The sequence below is a fragment of the Panthera onca genome, chromosome A1 (assembly GCF_046562875.1).
Source record: "Panthera onca isolate mPanOnc1 chromosome A1, mPanOnc1 haplotype 2, whole genome shotgun sequence".
NCBI classification, from domain to species: domain Eukaryota; kingdom Metazoa; phylum Chordata; class Mammalia; order Carnivora; family Felidae; genus Panthera; species Panthera onca.
Window position 1 is genome coordinate 170476900 of NC_138339.1, and position 19612 is coordinate 170496511.

At 43.9% G+C, this 19612-nt stretch overlaps 1 protein-coding gene across 5 annotated transcripts in view; it reads right to left on the reverse strand.

The window, feature by feature from the left end:
* UBAC2 (UBA domain containing 2) overlaps window positions 1-18184 on the reverse strand; it is a 182323-nt gene extending 164139 nt beyond the window's left edge. The window contains exons 1-2 of one of the 5 annotated variants that reach the window (XM_060636806.3): window positions 6760-7206; window positions 2884-2982 (exon numbers count right to left, since the gene is read on the reverse strand). In XM_060636806.3, the coding sequence (XP_060492789.1) occupies window positions 2884-2982; window positions 6760-6937 (277 nt within the window). In that variant the 5' untranslated portion in view covers window positions 6938-7206. Of the gene's footprint in view, window positions 1-2883; window positions 2983-6759; window positions 7239-17614 lie in introns of those variants that run through there. The other 4 variants (XM_060636807.3, XM_060636810.3, XM_060636809.3 and 1 more) reach the window with 4 other exon arrangements.
* Window positions 18185-19612: the final 1428 nt, after the last annotated feature.

Consider the following 19612-nt stretch of genomic DNA (forward strand, 5'->3'; position numbering starts at 1 on the left):
AAAATCTGAGACAGGGGAACACAAAAAGAGTAGAAGCCAATCACAGCCTTTTCTCTCACAGCAAGTGGTTGCCAAGTACAAGTCTTAACTGGGAGAAAGGAGAAAACGTCTTACCTTTGAATGAAGACTGAAGTGCTGACTAAAATGTTCACCTGCATTTTTTTTTTTTTTTAATGTAGGCCCCATGTCCAACATGGAGCTGGAACTCACAACCCTGAGATCAAGAGATCAAGATCAAGCTCTACCAACTGAACCAGCCAGGTGCCCTTAACTACATATTTTTAAATTTAAGTTGAGCCTGTATTTTGTGACTTTTATTTCGTAAGATTAGCGCCACCTGAATGTATCTTTCGTCTTTTATTTACGACTGAATTCCAAGCATCTGGAAGACAGGCTGGCCCACAGAAGTGCTCATTAAACAACTGATGAATCAATAACTTGACGAGTGAATAAAAAAGTCATAGATCTGATACCTTTTCATAAAGACAAAAAGCTTTCCAAGCTGCATACACTTTTTTTTTAATTTTTTTTTTAACGTTTGTTTATTTTTGAGACAAAGAGAGACAGAGCATGAACGGGGGAGGGTCAGAGAGAGGGAGACACAGAATCTGAAACAGGCTCCAGGCTCTGAGCTGTCACCACAGAGCCCGACGCGGGGCTTGAACTCACGGACCGCGAGATCATGACCTGAGCCGAAGTCGGCCGCCTAACCGACTGAGCCACCCAGGCGCCCCCCAAGCTGCATACACTTTAAAGGGATGGTGAGAGACAAAAATATTTGATCATCTCCCACAAGTATTTAACACACTGAATACGTAAAGAAAGAATATGTCAGTAACAACACAGCTTGGTACTTCTTTAGAGCAAAAAACAGCTGCAGTGGTAAATTGTCAAGGTGTCCATTTCAGCATTTTGCAGGGGACAGAGTATGCAGACCCTGAATGACCCCACCCGTCACTATAGCTTGCCCATCTCCAGAGTGAGATAAATATCCTTACAGTCACTGACACTACTGGACGTTGTATGCATCTAACTCCCCTAACCACATCTGACTCCAAGCTCCCTAACTGGTGGTTTTGGATCAAAACCAGTTTCACTGGTTCCACCTCAGCTCAAAACTGTATTTCTCAGTCTAATAAATTTGTACTGGCTCCCACCTCAGTGCTGTGTGAATTTAGTTATAGCAAGATACCCAAGCACCTAAGTCTCCAAAGGGCCAAACTCAGCTGTGTCTCCCCCAGATTCCCTCCCCAGCTGTGTGTCCCTATGGTCCACTCTCCCTATTTCTACTCTCCACCTCTGGTTCACTCCTTACCTCAACTAAGCAGGTTTCGACCCTAATGAGCCACTGAAACTGCCCTCTTTACAGTAACCATACCCACTAATGCCAAATCCAGCAAACGCTGAGGATATGAGACAACCAGGTGAGTATGGAATTTAAAAATAAAAGTCAAGGAGTAAAGAAGTTTAGAAAGAAATGTTCACCAAAGCCAATGCAAGAAAACATTCCACTAAGACAGGGACTGGGAAGTACCCAGTAGATTCGCAGGTGTGGAAGTCCCTGGTCACCTGGTCCACGGTAGTTTTCATGGAGAGGTGGGGCGGATTCCAGCTGTGGTGGGTGGAGTACAAAGCCAGTGGGCAAACCCCGAAGAACAGCTGATGAACTGTAGAGGGCTAAAGAGTGCAGGGATGTGAGAAAGGAAATCAAGCAAAGGTCATCTTTCAAGGACTGTGGTTGGGAAGAAGAAACAGAAGTCAGCAGCTGGAAGGTGCAGGATAGACAGGTGGGTTAGGCTTTTGCATTTTTCAGAACACATTCAGGAGAAAGATCCAGTTGAAAATCCCTAACGCTTGGGTGCCTGGGTAGCTCAGTGGGTTAAGCGTCTGACTCTTGATATCAGCTCAGGTCATGATCTCATGATTCATGAGATCGAGCCCTGCATTGGGTTCTGCACTGACAATGCAGAGCCTGCTTGGGATTCTCTCTCTCTGTCCCTCCCCCACTCATGCTCTTCCTCTCTCTCAAAAAAAAATAAGCTTAAAAAGAAACAAAAAACAAAACCCTAACCCTGATCTAGGAGCTTTACATACACTAACTTTTTAAATTTTTTTTTAATGTTTATTATTTTTGAGAGAGAGACAGAGAGCAAGCAGGGAAGGGGCAGAGAGAGAGGGAGACACAGAATCGGAAGCAGGCTCCAGGTTCTGAACTGTCAGCACAGAGCCTGATGTGGGGCTTGAACTCACAGACCTCAAGATCATGCCCTGAGCTGTAGTCCGGCCGCCCAACCGACTCAGCCACCCAGGAGCCCCTACACACACTTTAAATCTTCACAACAACTCAATAAAACAGATACTAATATTCTCTCCTTTCCACAGGCAGGGGATCTGAAGCACTCTGGGAGTCTCTGAAAAGCCCCCTACAGTATCAACAAGAAAAAGCGCCAGATTTAACCACGTGCCGGGCTCATGCTCTCAGAGGAGAGAAGGAAGAAGTGGCAATCGGCAAAGGCAGTAAAGAATGAATTACCAAGAGATGGAGGGTGGGCTAGGGGAAGGGGCTTCATTCTTTTAGCCTGGGGAAAAAGGAAAGGAACAAAGTCTGTATGCCAAACCAACTCACTCATCCCTCAAAACTCAACCAGAGTATCACCCACTCCACGTGAAGTCTCTGACAACTATTAAAGTGTGGATATAAACAAGATAGAGACCGTGCCCGGGTGACAGCCCTTATTTTGCGGGTCTTTTAAGAGTGATATGGGTAGAGACTGGGAAGAGTCTTGAGGATAGGGATGAAAGGGTAAGGGCCCTGGGAGACGACTGAATTCAAGGACTCAGCTCAGATCAGGTGCCACACGTGAACATGAGCTGGGGTTTTACCAGATGACTGTAGCGGAACAGGAGCACCAGGTCTCTGAGAGTCTTGCTGAGAAGTCAACTCCAGACTTGATATGGAAGTTGCCAGAAATGGGCTGTAAACTGGAGACAACGAGGAGAATGGAGAGTCTGGGGATCAGAGTCACTGTGGTGAGAGTACAGAAGCTGCATGAGTTTGTTTACAACAAAAGACAAATCAAATTGAACTGGGGGTAAAAGGCAGGTTTCTTCCATGGAAACACTCACCTCTGCCTACTCGGCCATCTCCTCTTTCCCTACCATCCCGGCTACTAGAATTGCCTGAGGTCCTGTCCTCGGCTTTCTAACTCTACTCACTGCTTCCGGTGCCCTCACTCATGTCCACGGCAGAGCTCCCACCTAACTATCCATGTCCAGCCCAGCTCTCTCTCTCCAAATGTCCCCCAGGAAATCTCTGGGCACTACAGCCCCCCCCCTCCCGCGCCCCCCTCCCCGCATTAAATGTGTCCACAGCTGAACTCATCTTTCTCCCAAAATGAGCTCCCCCTTTCTGCATCCCCTACCTTAGTGAATGGTGCCACCATCTGTCTCCCCAGAGCCACCTTTAACTCCTCTTATGCCCAAAATCCAACAAGTTTTAATGACACAATCCACTTAATCACACATCTTTAGAACCTTTCTTCACTGTCATATTCATTCTTACCGCTACCACCTGACCTGGGCCTTCAGCATTTCCCACTGGACTTTATTTTCTCTGCCCTTCTGCTGGCCACCCTTTCGTTTTGATCTAAATCTCTTTGTCCACTAGAATCTCCTGGGGATAACTTTGAAAATTCAGATTTCTGATGCCCACACTGGCCTTTCTCAATCTCTCTGTGGATGAGACCCAGGACTATGGACATTCAGAAAGCTCAATGTTGATTTTTTTGCAGCCAGGCCTCAGGCAGCATCTAGAAAATACTGCTCCCATCACCAACAATAATCTCCCATCTTCCCTCCCACAGCAACATGAAGCATTCACAAGTGGTGCTCTAGACCATCACCTCCTTCCGCGTCTCCGGACTTTGCCCTATCAGTCATGCCTATCTGTGTACCTGAACAGGAGGAGCCTTAGCCATTCCTCCACCTTCTTCCCCAGGGCCTCCTCTTCTCTCTCGTCAGGTGGGTGATTTCACCACACCCCTCTTAAACTGCTCAGTGCAGCCATAACCGTCAATCCTCTAATTCAAAGACAGAGTCACAAACGCCCTGCCCTGGCAGCACCAGTGTTCTTCAGCACCTTGAAAATGCCCAGCTGTGCCTGGTGCCGTCTTTGCGTTTGCTGTTCCCTTTTTGCAAAATGCACGTTTTTCGATAAATTCTGACATGGCTGGCTCCTTCATACCATTTGGGTCTCCTCTCAAAGTCACCCTCCCAGATATCCTCCCACACCACACTTGCTAAAGCAGTCATCCACCATAACCTCAATCTATTACACTCATATTTTCTTCATGACACTTATCACTATGTGAAATCACATCATTAACTTACTTGATCCTGTTTGCCACTCTATCCTCTGTACACAAACAGTGTGTGGCTTACATGGGTACCCAACAGATACTGCTGAATAAATAAATGAGAGGAAAGCAAATGCAGCACTAAATCACCATTATCTACTAATCACAAAATGAGGGAAATATGCAGGTGGTAGGAAATGGCAGGTACTTTTCCTTTGAAAAGAGAATGTTACTCATCATCCATGGGGTCATGGGCAGATTACTCTTCCTCAGGATACTTACTCAAGATCAGAACTTTGACTTACCAAAGAGCCACACAACTTACCTAGATGAAATCAATTCCCTGTCAGCAGGTAGCCTTACAAAGAAAAATGTTAAAGTAGATAACTACTGATACCCAGCCTTGCCAAAAACCAGTCCTGGAAAAACTGCCCAAACTCCACTGCAAACAGGGACCCAGACTTGTTCAACATTGCAATCCCAGCACTTAGCAGTTTCCAGCCCACAATACATGGTCAAAATGTTTGTTAAATGGGCACAGAAGACATAGCCTTCTGAGGAATGGCCATCCCATCAAGTCTTACCCTGAGGACACACTTATTTTAGAAACAGCGCAAGACAGCTGAGAAGTCTTGGCCTATGCCTCTCCCTGAGCAGGAGTTTGGTTCCTAGAATTCAGTACTCATCAACCCTGTGCCATAGGTAATCAAGTATTACCTTCTCCATTGTCACCGTGTATCAAATCTGAATAAACTTTGCCAATACAATGGCTAATACAGTATAGTAACCAGTGACAGTAATCAGTAACCCAGTAATACAGTACAGTGACCTTCCTAACTTTTTCATGTATTCTGGTCAGCAAGAAAGGATGGCTCAGAATGTTGAAACAGCTAAAATTAAAGACTCTATCATTAATTTTACATCCACCAGTGTATGGCTCACTGTGTGATCCCAAGAAAAATCACACCACCTTCTTGACCAACAGTGTCAACAATCTCATGTTCTTTAACCAAAGGGTAGTTTGGGGATGATTAACTAGCCAGTACTTGTAACCTACTCTGAGGCCAATGAGTATCGTAAGTCAAATTAATTATAAAACAAAGGAAATCAGGGGTGCCTGGATGCTCAGTTAATCGAGCATCCGGCTCTTGATTTCGGCTCAGGTTATGATTTCACAGTTCTTCAGATCAAGCCCCACATCGGCTCTGCGCTGACAGCACGGAGCCTGCTTGGGATTCTCTCCCTCTCTCTGCCCCTCCCCTATGTGCGTGCTCTCTCTCTCAAAATAAATAAATAAATAAATAAATAAATAAATAAATAAACATTTTTTTTAAAAGGGGAAATCATAAATATTCAATCTACTCCAAAACCAGAAGTTGGGAAGTGAGGAAGGTTTTAAATTAGGCCTGTGGCTTTGATACTCTCAGACGGAGACCTGTATTCTTAGAAAAGATTTCCAACAATCAAAACAGATCTTTAAGCTTTGGAAATGTCAACTGCTCCCATACTCTGGCAAGATTAAGCTCACATGTAGAGAGATATGAAGTACTAACAGTGACAAGCAATCGCAAAATTACGCCTGTTGAACAGTTCACTGTTGATGTACCAGTGCCTAATCCTAGGCTGTTTACTTAACACACAGCCCACCTCACCAAAAGCCAACTAAACAATTTCAGTGAAAAAAATAAAGTTGTCTAAAAGGTTGCATATACTCCATTGCCCTCTCTCTGCTGACCACCGCTGACGTTCAAGGAAAAGATCACAGCAACATCCAGGAGCAATGTCCGCGCCTTCCTGCCAAATGACTTCTTAACTTCCTTCCACTTTAATGGACTTTCATCAGTTTTTATTTGTCTAAAAACTCTTAAGGGACACCGAGTTAGAAAGAAACCTAAGTAAACCTGAGGAGTCAGCTCCTGAGACGGAGGCTGGAATTTGCATCTGGGGGAGAGCCAGTTCGGTCCCTCTGTAGCCCAAATGGAGCAAGGTGACTGGGAAGGGAGCAGTCTTCCAGCATCGATTCTACCAGGGCAAGCCTCTTCTGGCACAGGCGCCGACGAGCGCCAACGGGTCGAGCCTGGAACACATCAGGACTCCCAGCCCGACCCTAACCGTTCAGCCCACCTGCGGCAGCCCCTGGACACCTGAGCATCGCACCTGGGGTTCATAGATGGGGACCGGGGCTGACGGCGGAACTCAGTCCCCACTCGCACCGCCAGTCTGAGGTGGGGGCGGTGCCCGCTGCCCCTCATGGGCAGGAACCACTAAGGTTCGGGCGCGGGGATGAAGGGTCGGCCCCCAAACCTCCAGCAACCCCGAGGGTCCGCGCTGCCCCGAGGCTTCTCAAGGAGGTGCCTAGGGTGGCGCGTAGGGAACAGCCATGAAAGCGGCAGCCGGTACTCACAAAGCCCACTGGAGCCGGTGCTGGTGAACATGGTCCCGCCGGACCCGGAGCCCCGCGGGGGGACAGGGGGAGGGGAAGTGGAGGTGGAGGGACCCGGCGACAACGCAGGCGCACTCCTGGCGTGGCGGCGAATCTGGCAACTGGATTCCACTCCAGGGGCTGCCTGTGAGCGGCGCATGCGCGGCCCGTGGGGCGCACTGCTTCTCCCGCCCCCTCCCTTCCTGCCTGGGAAGGGAAGTCGGTCCGCAGCTGGGGCGATCCGTGTGTCCGGGTTTTCCGACTGCCGCGGGCCCCCTTTAGAAAAGGAACGGGAATAAACGGGAAGAGTGTAACTCCTGGAAGCTGCACTAAAATACTCAGCGCCGCCCCACGCCCGGTGGAGCCGCGTGGCAGCGGATTCCCCCAGAGTGCCGGCGTCGGGATATTCCTCGCGACCTCTAACCTCTCCACGGACGGGACGCCCGGCGCGTTCCACGCATGCTCAGTCTTTCCGGACAGACCCCCCCCCCCCTCCCCCCGCCGTCCCCCCTTGAAGTTCGCTCCCGCGAGGACTGTAGACAATAAATGTCTCGAGTTCCGGTGTCCAGCCAAGTGCTGGAGGCCGCTGGGTCGCGGGGAGCAACGCTGCCTAGGGTCCTCCCTTTCCTACGTCGATCCTGCGCGGAATCCCCTGAAAAGGCGCCGAGTGTCGTGGTCCCCAGATACACCCTACCACACCGCGCCGGCCGGTGACGAGGATCCTGGGACTGACGAGTCTATGGCTGAACGACCTTACTCCCTAAACTTCTGCTTTGGCGTCCTTCTCAGACATGGGCCATTTTTTTTTTTTTTTTTTTCGAAATGAAATTAATCTTTGCTAAAGCAAAGTCATGTTTTTTTTAAATGAGTTTGAGCCTGAAAACTTTTATATTCTGTATAACTTATAGTCTGTATAATTTTATATTCTGTAGTTATTAAAGAATATGTATTATGGAGAAATTGACCAACTACAATGCTAAATGAAAAAGGCTGAAAAACTGCATGGCATACTTTAAAAAGAAAATACTTTTTGGGGACGTCTGTGTGGTTGAGCCTCCTCGCACGGTTTGTGAGTTCAAGCCCTGCATCCAGCTCTGTGCGGACAGTGCAGAGCTCGCTTCAGATCCTCTGTCCCTCTCTCTCTGCCTCTCCCCTACTCATGCTCTCCCTCTCACAAATAAACATTTTGAAAAAATAAGAAGAAAAAGAAAATACTTTTTGAGTGCTTGAGAGGTGCCAGTGGCTCAAAATATTAACACTGATTTATTGCTAGAAGGCAAAAGTAGAAGTGACTTATTTTCCTTAGGCTCTTCTTTAAGTTTGTTTAAGTTTGTTTACAGTCTTGAAATAGATTTTACATTTCACTTCAGATTCATCTAATTGAATTATTTTGCAGTAAAATGATACTGTAAAGGCCCTTTAAGTTTTGCAGAAGCTGCTAGCTGGCAACAAAACTGATAGCCAACATAGCTGAATGCTTCTCAAAGTAGGTGTGGCGACTCCCCCCACCCCAATTTAGGGAATCCAGAAGGCCAAAACTGTTTTCGTGATGATGCTAAAACCCTTTTTTTAAACTCTTATTCACTCAGAAGTACTGGAATTTGCCACCATGCATTTGGAAGGGCTGCATAACTTAGTAAACCGATATTTTCCAGTTGATCAATGCATCGTGTTACAATTATGCAATTCAAGCTTCAAGATAAACCAATAAATTTTAGTGAAACAGTACAAAGTTCATTGATAGGGTTTCAGATTTCTCACTGCCAATAATCTTTTAAGAAACTACTGTTGCAGACTTTTTTTTACCTCAATATCCAAGATTTGTTGTCTTGCCACTTTGAAGAATGAAGAGGTGGACACAAAATAAAATGAGCAGCAGGCAAAAGTTGATTAAAGTATAAGATCTGAAAGTAAGAATAGTATGAAAGCTCTCTTTACAGAGAGGGGTTATTCAAAAGTGAATACCTGCGGACTATACACAAGGGACTGTTTTATAGGGTTTTGGTGAGCCCCTTCCCTTCCTTCTTGTTCCTTCTCAGGTTCTACCCTTACTAGCTAGGTGATTCTAAATGCCTGTCATTCCTTTTTGATTGGTTAATTTCCACTGTACCAAGGGTGGTCTATGACCATACTGTTCCTTGTGGGTCATAGGTTTTATGGTCTACTTATTTTTAGTCGGGCCTTTTGTCACATTCTTAAGAGGAACTTTATGCCTGAGGGAGTTTGCTCAAGGCCGGATGTTCCCAGAAAAAATGTTTTAAAATATGAATGTTTCCCACCCAGGAACCTTCAAGCCTTAGCCTCTCCCTTTCTGCTTACTGAATCCTATCTTTCCCTATCATACTACCATTTAAGGGGTGCCTGAGTGGCTCAGTTAGTTAAGCATCCAACTCTTTATTTTGGCTCAGGTCATGATCTCACAGTCATGGAATCAAGTCCGGTGTCAGCTCTGTGCTGGGCATGGAGCCTGCTTGGGATTCAGCCTCTCTCTGCCCCTCCCCTGTTCATGCTCCCTCTCTCTCAAATAAACATTAAATAAAGAAACTACCATTTAAGTTGTGCTGTAGTATCAAAAAAAGCACAAATGATCTGAAACGACTATGAAAATGCTTCCTTTTCCAACTGCAAAGCTGTGCGAGGCCACATTCTCTTCATATATTTCAACCTAACCCGTGTATCACAACAAACTGTAAGCAGAAGCAGACATGAGGATCCAGCTGTCTTCTATAAAGCCAAACAGCAGACATTGGCAAAAATGTGCAATAACGTTATTCTTCCCCATAATTTTTTGCTTGAGAAAGTGCAGTAATTTTTCATAAAAATACATTAGTTATGTTACGTGCAATGGATATGTTACTGTTATTTTAAAATTAGTTTCAGTTTTATTTTTTTATAATTTTTTAAATATTTATTTTTGAAAGAGAGAGAAAGAGCAGGGAAGGGGCAGAGAGAGAGAGAGAGAGACAGACAGAGAGGGAGACACAGAATCCGAAGCAGGCTCCAGACTCCAAGCTGTCAGCACAGAGCCAGTGCAGGGCTCAAACCCACGAACTGTGAGATCATGACCTGAGCTGAAGTCGGACGCTTAACCAACTGAGCCACCTAGTGCCCCTAATTTCAAACAGTTTTACATTTTTCTGTTTCTTAGTTAATTTCTAAAATGGTAAGTACTGATAAATGTAAACCCATGTTAGCAAAAGCTTTTGCATTATCTTTGAGAGTTCTAAAGAGATTTCAGGATCAAGATCAAAAGGTTTGAGAACTGTTGAAATAGGAGATAAAACACTCTGAAGTTTAAAAAAAAAGACAAAACCTTTCTCCTATTTATGTTCAATTTTTCAACATTCTTAACTAAATGCACAATAACTTAACATGGTACACAGACCTTGATTGAGAGTATTTTCAAAGATCCATACTTTGCACATGTACTCTACATTCTGAACCTGTACATATTGAAAGCTGTAGGTTTATCCTCCAAGAAGCAAGCACTGTCCTTGTATGGGCAGCATTGGCTTCAGCTGGGATCTTGTTTGGACTAAAGAGTGCCAGGCCCTACCCCCAGACTTATTTTTTTTTTTTTAATTTTTTTTTCAACGTTTTTTATTTATTTTTGGGACAGAGAGAGACAGAGCATGAACGGGGGAGGGGCAGATAGAGAGGGAGACACAGAATCGGAAACAGGCTCCAGGCTCCGAGCCATCAGCCCAGAGCCTGACGCGGGGCTCGAACTCACGGACCGCGAGATCGTGACCTGGCTGAAGTCGGACGCTTAACCGACTGCGCCACCCAGGCGCCCCTACCCCCAGACTTATCAAAGCAGCATTTAACAAGACTCTCAGCTGATTTGAATGCAAAAGTCTGAGAAGCACAAGTGCAGTGATTCTCAACAAGGGGCGATATTTATCCTCCAGAGGACGCTTGCCAATACTTGGAGACATTTTTGGTGTTACAGTCATGAGAGGGGGCCACTACTGGCATCTAATGGGCAGATGGGAAGCTGTTAAACAATGCGAAGGACCACCTCCCACAATGAAGAATTCTCCTGCCCCAAATGTCCATTGTGCAAAGTTGAAAATTCCTATGTTAGTGTGATTTAACCAACCTTCATCACGCAGTCCCAGATCGCTCAGTGTATATCATTTCTAATGTCCTTGCCTATATTTCCACCTTGTCACTTCTCTAGTTTGTATTATGGAGAACTAATTCTGTCAATTACTAGCAATCATCATTTGCCTTGCTATGTCTTGCTAAATCTGCTTTCTACACTGGGGTAGTAGTGATAGGCTTGAAAGAGTAAGCCCCTAGCAGGCCGGGGAGGTGTTTTACTAAATGTTGTATCCTCCCCATTTTGAGTCTCTTGGTGTGAAGGCATTGTCTTCCTTTCATAAAATAAAACACAGCATCTCTAAGGGTTTAGCATTAGAAAGCAAATCTCCAGGGGGAGTCCTGGGGGAAGGCTGTTGACCAAACATCACTGATGTATGCCTTTCCTGTATATTTCAACTTGCCTTTAACACAATGTTCTTCTCATAGAACAGAGCTAGAAAGAATTTTTCCTAAAGATTAATAAGCAGCAGAGGGGGCCAATAACAACAACCAAAATAAGAACCACAAACTTCAAAGTACCAAATTCTGATCAGATGATGGCTACAGTGCATTAAGTTTGTAAGCCACGTCCTACTTCCATATTCTGGCTGAGGACCCCCTTTCCAAATTCCCAGGGGTTCTAGTCAGCAACCTTTTGGAGGAATCAGTAGATAATGCCTAGAGTTGACAGTCAATCCTTGGACAAAGCAGCCTTTAAGTGTTTTAAATGCATTTTCAGCATATGATATCTATGAAACTAATATTTATGAAAAAATAGGTCTGGAAGCTTTTTAAAGTGTAGTTACATCTTTTTACTGATTTAATAATGTTCTTAATAGATGTTTACTGAGCAAGGAGCCTTTTGGGAATCCGTTAAGTGTATTTTTGTTTGTCACAATGACAACCTCCAATACTGCATGGGGTCCAGTAAATGCCAGACGCAATCCTTTTACCAAAAACAAAAACAAAAATACTTGTTCTCCTTCCTAATGTATTTTAAAAAATAATTTTAATGTTTATTTTTGAGAGAGAGAGAGAGAAAGACAGAGTACAAGCAGGGGACACAGAATCCAAAGCTGGCTCCAGGCTCCGAGCTGTCAGCACAGAGCCCAATGCAGGGCTTGAACCCACGAAACATGAGATCGTGACCTGAGTAGAAGTGGGAAGCTTAACTGACTGAGCCACCCAGGCACCCCCCCAACCTATTTTTTTAATGTTTATTTATTTTGAGAGAGAGAGAGAACATGTGTGCTTGGGGGAGGGGCAGAGAGAGAGAGAGAGAGAACAGCAGACTCCATGCTATCAGTGCAGAGCCCAACGCAGGGCTTGAACTCACGAATCCTGAGATCATGGCCTGAGCTGAAATCAAGAGTCGGACACCTAACCAACTGAGCCGCCCAGGCACCCCTTTTTTAGCCTCTTTTTCACTCTCCAACTTATGCTTCTTATGCAGGTAAAAGTCTACTTGTATTTATGTGAATCTAGAACCAATTCCATTTTACATGTAAACATGTGCTTGGCAGAGCTTTCCAGGAATGCAACTATTTACTGCTTTGATTGTTATTTGAAACTTACTTAAGAGTTGTTCACCAATTCAAAATGCCAGGCCACCTGCAACAACTCTGCTTATTGCATTGAAGTCACCAGGACCAGTTTCTGTGTATGGCTAATGCACTCAGTGATTCTATAGCTTTCCCAAAGTGTACAAATCTAGCCTGATTTTTAAATATTAAAAATATTCTTATATACGTGAAATATTTTTTACAAAGGTGTTGAGAATACTCCATTGAATATTTGAAAGTGTCCATACTGAAAACATAGGTTTTTTTTTTTTTCTAATTTATCTAGGTGAACTCATCAAGATTAAGTGAATATTTTATAAAGAAAGACACAGAGTTGGCAAAGGTAGAAACTTCAGAGATTTAGGGAAAGTTTGAAAATCATAGTATTGTCCCTGAAATGTTTCTTTCAAATCTAATCTGAAAGATACAGTTACCGTTTTTTTTTGTTTTTTTCTCTTCTTTTTCTTAAAGAAGGCAGACTGCCACGTGCAGCACCTCATTTGGATGTGTCTGGAGTCTTGGAAGCTGGACTCCCCTATGTTCTCCCACAAATAGACCTTGAGAGTTTGTCTGGAGGTTCCAGCAGGGAAGTGCAGTAACCGTATACCCTTGACCCAAGAACGGTCCTCCTCTGTCAGGGAAGGTCATCCTCATGGACCAAGCACAAAGCTTCAGGAGGGATGCACATGGAGCAGTGGGGACAGCCACCTAGCCAGCCAAATCAGCGAATCAACCCTGGTCATCCATGGGGTGACAGATGTCAGATTACCCTCACATCCTATAGGTACCATTTCTTAACTGAACTGCACACATGATAGCAATCTGTGGTCATCCGAACAATATAAGAGAAAAATTAATTTTACCAGTTGCATAAGAGGTTATAAATTATGAAAATAAGAAATTTTAAAGATTTCTTCTGTTCTGTTGAGCAACAATATTGTATGTAGAAGAATCTGTGAGAAATCCCAAGCGATAGAAAATGGGCTGTGACATGATCTACAGACAGAAGAGTGTCTGCTGCATGTGAGTGGAAGTAACCTGCATGATAATAAATTCTGCTAACCACAAATGCAAGATTGATGGGAATAAAAACACTGAGTAGAAAATGTACTTGCATATACACAGACAAGAGATACTCAGAGTTGTGAAAATTTTAAATTCTTAAACATTATTTCACAGGACACATTTTTCCTTTTGCAATGTCCTTGCACAACAAATGCAGCAGTAGCCACGGTCAGTGACAACATGGGTTGATAAACAACTGAAAAGTAGCAACAGCCATGTTAGCAAGTCATTGAATTATTCACTGACCGCCTCAGTCACCAAAAATCTCAGTGAAAGACCCACACATCAATGAATCCTATACGTGCTATCGAATAAAAGATTATTTTGCAATCTTGGCAGTGCCTGAAAAGGAGTTTGACTGCCTTGTACTACATATGGAAATAAGACAGTATTCCAAAGAAAATTGTTTTAAAATATTTTATTTCAGGGCGCCTGGGTGGCTAGGTCGGTTAAGCGTCCGACTTCGGCTCAGGTCATGATCTCGCGGTCCGTGAGTTGGAGCCCTGCGTTGGGCTCTGTGCTGACAGCTCAGAGCCTGGAGACTGTTTCAGATTGTGTCTCCCTCTCTCTCTGCCCCTCCCCTGTTCATGCTCTGTCTCTCTCTGTCTCAAAAATAAATAAATGTTAAAAAAATTTAAAAAAAGTTTATTTCTTCTTTGATACGAACATGCAATCTTTATTTCAATCAATGAAAAATTAAATAGTGATATCAAAATATCACAAAGTGATTTGATACATATCACATGTATCAGAAATGTTAAATAAAGTGTTTAAACTGTAAGCAAATGAGATTGAGATTGCTAAAGAGGAAGGAATTATCATGAAATTTTTCAATTTATTTCAATTTCAATTTATTTTATTTTTATTTTTTATTTCAATTTATTTTTTAAATCTTTTTAGTGTTTATTTATTTTTGAGAGAGAGAGAAAAAAAAAGAGTGTAAGTGGGGGAGGGGCAGACAGAGAGGGAAACACAGAATCTGAAGCAGGCTCCAGGCTCCAAACTGTCAGCCCAGAGCTTGACGAGGGGCTTGAACTCAAGAACCATGAGATCATGACCTGAGCTGAAGTCAGATGCTTAGCCAACTGAACCACCCAGGTGTCCCAACAAACTTATCATTTTAAGAGATGCTTTCTTGCCCAGAATTTTTACAGTTCCAGTATCTGTGGCAGCTAAGGCTAGGTAGGTCTGAAATACTGGTTTGAGATTGTATTGTTAATTTTCATGCTGCTTAAAAACATATAATGATTATATCTAAAGATCAGTGTGGATTTGTAATATCAGATTAGATGATTAATCCACTTAAAAATGATGCAACATATTAGCCAGTTTGTAGGAAATGTTAAATGAGCTAAAACGTGATTTTAATGTGGGACATCCTTGTTTAACATGATTATTACCATATTCCCAACCGCATATTTAGGTGCAGAGGGGTTCAGTGCAGTGGGGCAATTCCTGCAAAAGCAACAAAATGTAATGGAAAGTTTGAGATTTCTTTTAACAGAATCAGAACTTCATTAAGTTTCATCAATTAATTAAAAAAAACCACACACACATTTCAGATTACCACCATCTGTTTTTAGCTTGGGTCTCACCAAAAGCAGACTTGGAGACAAAGTTTCAAGTTCAAAGTTCAAGTTGTCTGGAAGTTGTCCTAGGGAAGACCAGTGGGAGGGTGGAAGCCAGTAGAGACGAATTATACGACCGTGGGCAAGTGGAGCCAGTGCCCCCAGGTCAATCCCACCAGAGGAAGAGGTGGCTGGGGTACTTGCCCCAGACCCCATCACTCACCGTCTGCTCCGTGCAAGTAGCGCGGGTTCTCGGGTTCTCCACGTGCAGGCCACCAGGTGAGCGAGCGAGCCAGCCGAGTGGAGCCGTGGTGGCAGGGCCAGCCTATATGGGTTTCACGTTTTCACGGCCCAATGAGGAGGAAGCTCCGCTGAGGAATTTGCATATGGAAATGATGGTGTGGGGCTTTACTTGGGAAATGATAAGAGTTGGTTTGCCTGTTTGTCCCCTGGTCTTCCTCCAGTACCCCCGCTAGTCCACCACCTTATTTCTGTAGAGCTTTTTCTTTTTCTGATTCACCTCTGTTTCCCATCACATATGAAAGGCTGTGGTCTCCTGGATCTAAGTCCTAGAGATGGGGCACATGCCCTACCATGTGGTGGCATTTCAGAACAGGAGATCAGTTTTCTGTCAAACTTCATCACTACCCCTTCCAAACAAACATAGGAAAGTATTTTTAAATCATTCATCTAGAACCTGTCACATTTGTGAGACAATCACACCTCCTCATCTTTCCCACCCAGACCACCTTCTCTTTCTCAGGGGCTACGTTAAGGTTACTTCTCTTTCTTATGTCCATATAAACATATCCGGTCTGGTGGTACCAGACGTAGACTTACTTGCCCCGCACTAGCTTTTATTCTGCTGTGCCTCTGTGCCTCATCCTTCTGCCCTCGCATTTTTCTATACATCCTGTGTGGCATCATTTCTGATCTCCTTCCTTCCTTTTTCTTTTTTTTTAATGTTTATTTATTTTTGAAGGAGAAAGAGACAGAGCATGAGCAGAGGCAGGGCAGAGAGAGAGGGAGACACAGAGTCCAAAGGGGCTCCAGGCTCTGAGCCATCAGCCCAGAGCCTGACTCGGGGCTCAAACTCATGGATCTCGAGATCGTGACCTGAGCTGAAGTCGGACGCTTAACCGACTGAGCCACCCAGGCGCCCCTCTCACTTTTAAGACCTACTCAGGCATGTGATGGTCATTGTTGGGTTAAACACTTAAGTTGTGCTTGCTTGTGTGTCTTTATGGGCCATTCATGCTGACCAGTAGTAGCACATTGATTCAAATTGATTCATGTTCATGTTTTCAACATAATGCCCTAAAACAAAATGCATCCACATGATCTTTTAATTCTCCTTTTTCCGAGGCAAGATCATCATAAAAATAAGTGTAGGAAATTTTTTATCATTCTTATTTCCATTATTGGCAATATTATTGCAAATCTGTGGAAAGGCAATCGAAATGTGCATACACAAGGAGTGTCACCACCACAGCAGCCAATGAAAGAAGAACACGTGAAAATATTTCCTAAATTTCAGAAAATAAGCCAGCAATATGAAGCAAAGTACTCAAATTGGCTATCAGATATCAAATGCCACTTTTTAATTTTGCTTGTTGACCTTAGCCCTTCTAGTTTTCATGGAAAACTTAAGTCTGGGGCTCTGGACTAGTTGGATTAGTTGTAGTTATCTACATCTTCAGCTCCCTCAGTGTTGTTAGTTGAATTGTGTAACCAAAAAAAACATATCGAATTCCTACCCCTAGTACCTCAGAATGTGACCTTATTTGCAAATAGGGTCATTCAGATGTAATCCGTTATGAGGAAGTCATTATGGAGCAGGGTAGGACCCGATCCAGGATGACTGCTCTCCTTATAGGAAGGCACTCATACAGACCCAGGGACAACACCATGTGATAATGGAAGCAGAAGTTGAGAAGCTGGGTCTGCAAGCCAGGGAACACCCAGGAGGGCCAGCAAAACCTCAGAAGCTGGAAAAGGCAAGGAAGGGTCTTGCCCTGCAGATTTCAGTGGGAGCACAGCCCTGCTGACTCCTGGATTTGGGACTGATAGCCTCTAGGATTGTGAGGCACCGAAGTTCTGTTGTTTGAAGCCACCCAGTTTGTGTGCTTTGTATGGCAGCCCTAGGCAACACTCAGCTTTTCTCTTTAATTCACATTTAAAATTTCTTCTTTCATCTGCAATTCACCTGTTTCCCTTTGCACTTTCTTAATTTCTACCTAGGGAAAAGCTATGCTGAGATTTTACATCTGCCCGGCAACCATAGGGACTCAGTTTGTCATGCTCTTTATAGCAACACCATTGTCGGAAGGTGACAATTTCTCTGATCTCCTATGCCATGTATATGGTGATAAGATCAGGAACCAAAAGCTGCACTGTTACAATCTTTCCGCCCATGGCATCCACCAAATCTAAAATTGCTTCAAGTTAAGGCTATGGAGCATCTCCATCCAGGATCAAGGAGAAACTGTCAGTCACTCACCTGGCTCCAACCTCCCCCCTTCCCCAGTACCAATCTCTTTCATAGTCACAACTCACCTTGAACTCTGTGCAGATGCATCTGTGGTCCAGTCACTAGGACCAATTCTGATGTTAGGCAAGAGGAATTTGAGAGGTTCCAGTCCACTGCTCGGTGATGGGGGCTGAATTCCATGCATTTGGGTTCCTGTCGCACCTTGGGCCTTGCATTCCTTTATCAAAGCAGGGACACATTACTTTATGGTCATTGTATAACTGCCTGTCCTTTTCACACGACGCAAGCAGGGCCCGTTTCTCTTCTTTGTTTCCCCAAGGCTTGGCACAGCGATTGGCGCACAGTAGGGCTTCAATATGTATTCAGTTGAATGCGATAAATGAGGGGAAGAAAGCATCAAGCCGCACTTGCTCCTTATTTGCTTCTGATGAGGGGATGGGCTTCGCATTGTCCATATCCAGCATCTACCTCGTGCCCCAGTGAATGGGTAGTGTCACACAAGTGTGAATAAAGGATTTCCAAAACCATTGCGAGATGAATTATGTTCCGGGGTGCCTGGCTGGCTCAGTCGGTAGAGCATGTGACTCTTGATCTTGGGGTCATGAGTCCAAGCCCCATGTTGGGTGTAGAGATGACTAAAAATAAATAAAATAAATAAACTTTTTAAAAAAGATAAATTATGTTCTAGGAAAATCTCAGAACTTCTACTGGTAGAACCACATAAATAAGGGGCTTTAACATTCCCCTTTATGTTGGTTCAGAGATATTACGTATGATAGAAACTGAGGTTGGTAACAAGGTTAAAGTGAGGTGATTGTCCCGATTTGGCAATTGTTTATGTCCTTATGGATATAAACATGGGATTGGAATACTTATTTATCAGGGATTATTCAGCAACGAGTGACCCACCAATGGCCAAAAAGACACAAAAGAATAGCAACCTGAGTTTTCTGAACCAGCAGATAGTAGTGTGTCCTCATGTGCAGGCCAGGAAGGTTCTACCCTGTGCCAACATGCCAGGCCAACTGGGACTCAGATGGACCCTGCATGAGCGAGCCTGACTCTGAGGAGGAAGGAATGCTCATCGAAGTGGGGACATCCTGACACCAAGCTTGGAAAATCCCTACGACCCTATGTCCCTCTGGGCTGAGTGTCCTTTAATAAACCCTGCCTTTGTGCTCCTACATTCTCCCAATGAAAACATGCCCCAGTGTTCATTATAACACTGCTCTCTGGTGTTGGTACCTCTGTTTTATTCCCTTACAGTTGCTCTGTGTAGTATCCTTAACCAGACCTGCTCCACCAGCCACCAAATGCTAGAACATCTGTTCACTATCCTCCTGATTTGTTATTCATCTCAGAAGTGAGTTTTTCAAACACCTTTAGCCTTCTTTTCTCCAGACTAAATATTTCTGTAGTTTTTCAACCCTTTGATTATTTTTGTTCTTTTTTTTTGAATTCTCGCCAATTTTCCATATATTCTTACACCATAGAATTTAAAAGGTGTATGTGACTCTATGTATAAAACAGAGGCATAAAATATCAACGGTCACGACATATTTGTGATGAAAACAGACAAGGTCTAATCTCTTATTCCAGACTTCCTAAAGGAAAAGAAAAGAGATTCTAACACAATCTGCTAATAAACCACAGAGTTAGATCGATAAGGAAAACAATCCACATGAGTCCTTAAGATAAAAGATATTATTAAAAAAATTTTTTTAACATTTATTTATTATTGAGAGATAGAGACAGAGCATGATCATGAGAGGGGCAGACACAGAATCTGAAGCAGGCTCTAGGCTCTGAGCTGTCAGCACAGAGCCCGACGGGGCTCGAACCCACCAACCGTGAGATCATGACCTGAGCCGAAGTTGGACGCCCAACCGACTGAGCCACCCAGGCGCCCCTAAAAGGTATCATTTTAAAAATTATTTCATACTATCACTCAGCCATCAAAAAAGAATTAAATTTTGCCATTTGCAATGACGTGGGTGGAACTAGAGGGTATCATGCTAAGCGAAATAAGTCAGTTAGAGAAAGACAAATATCATATGATTTCA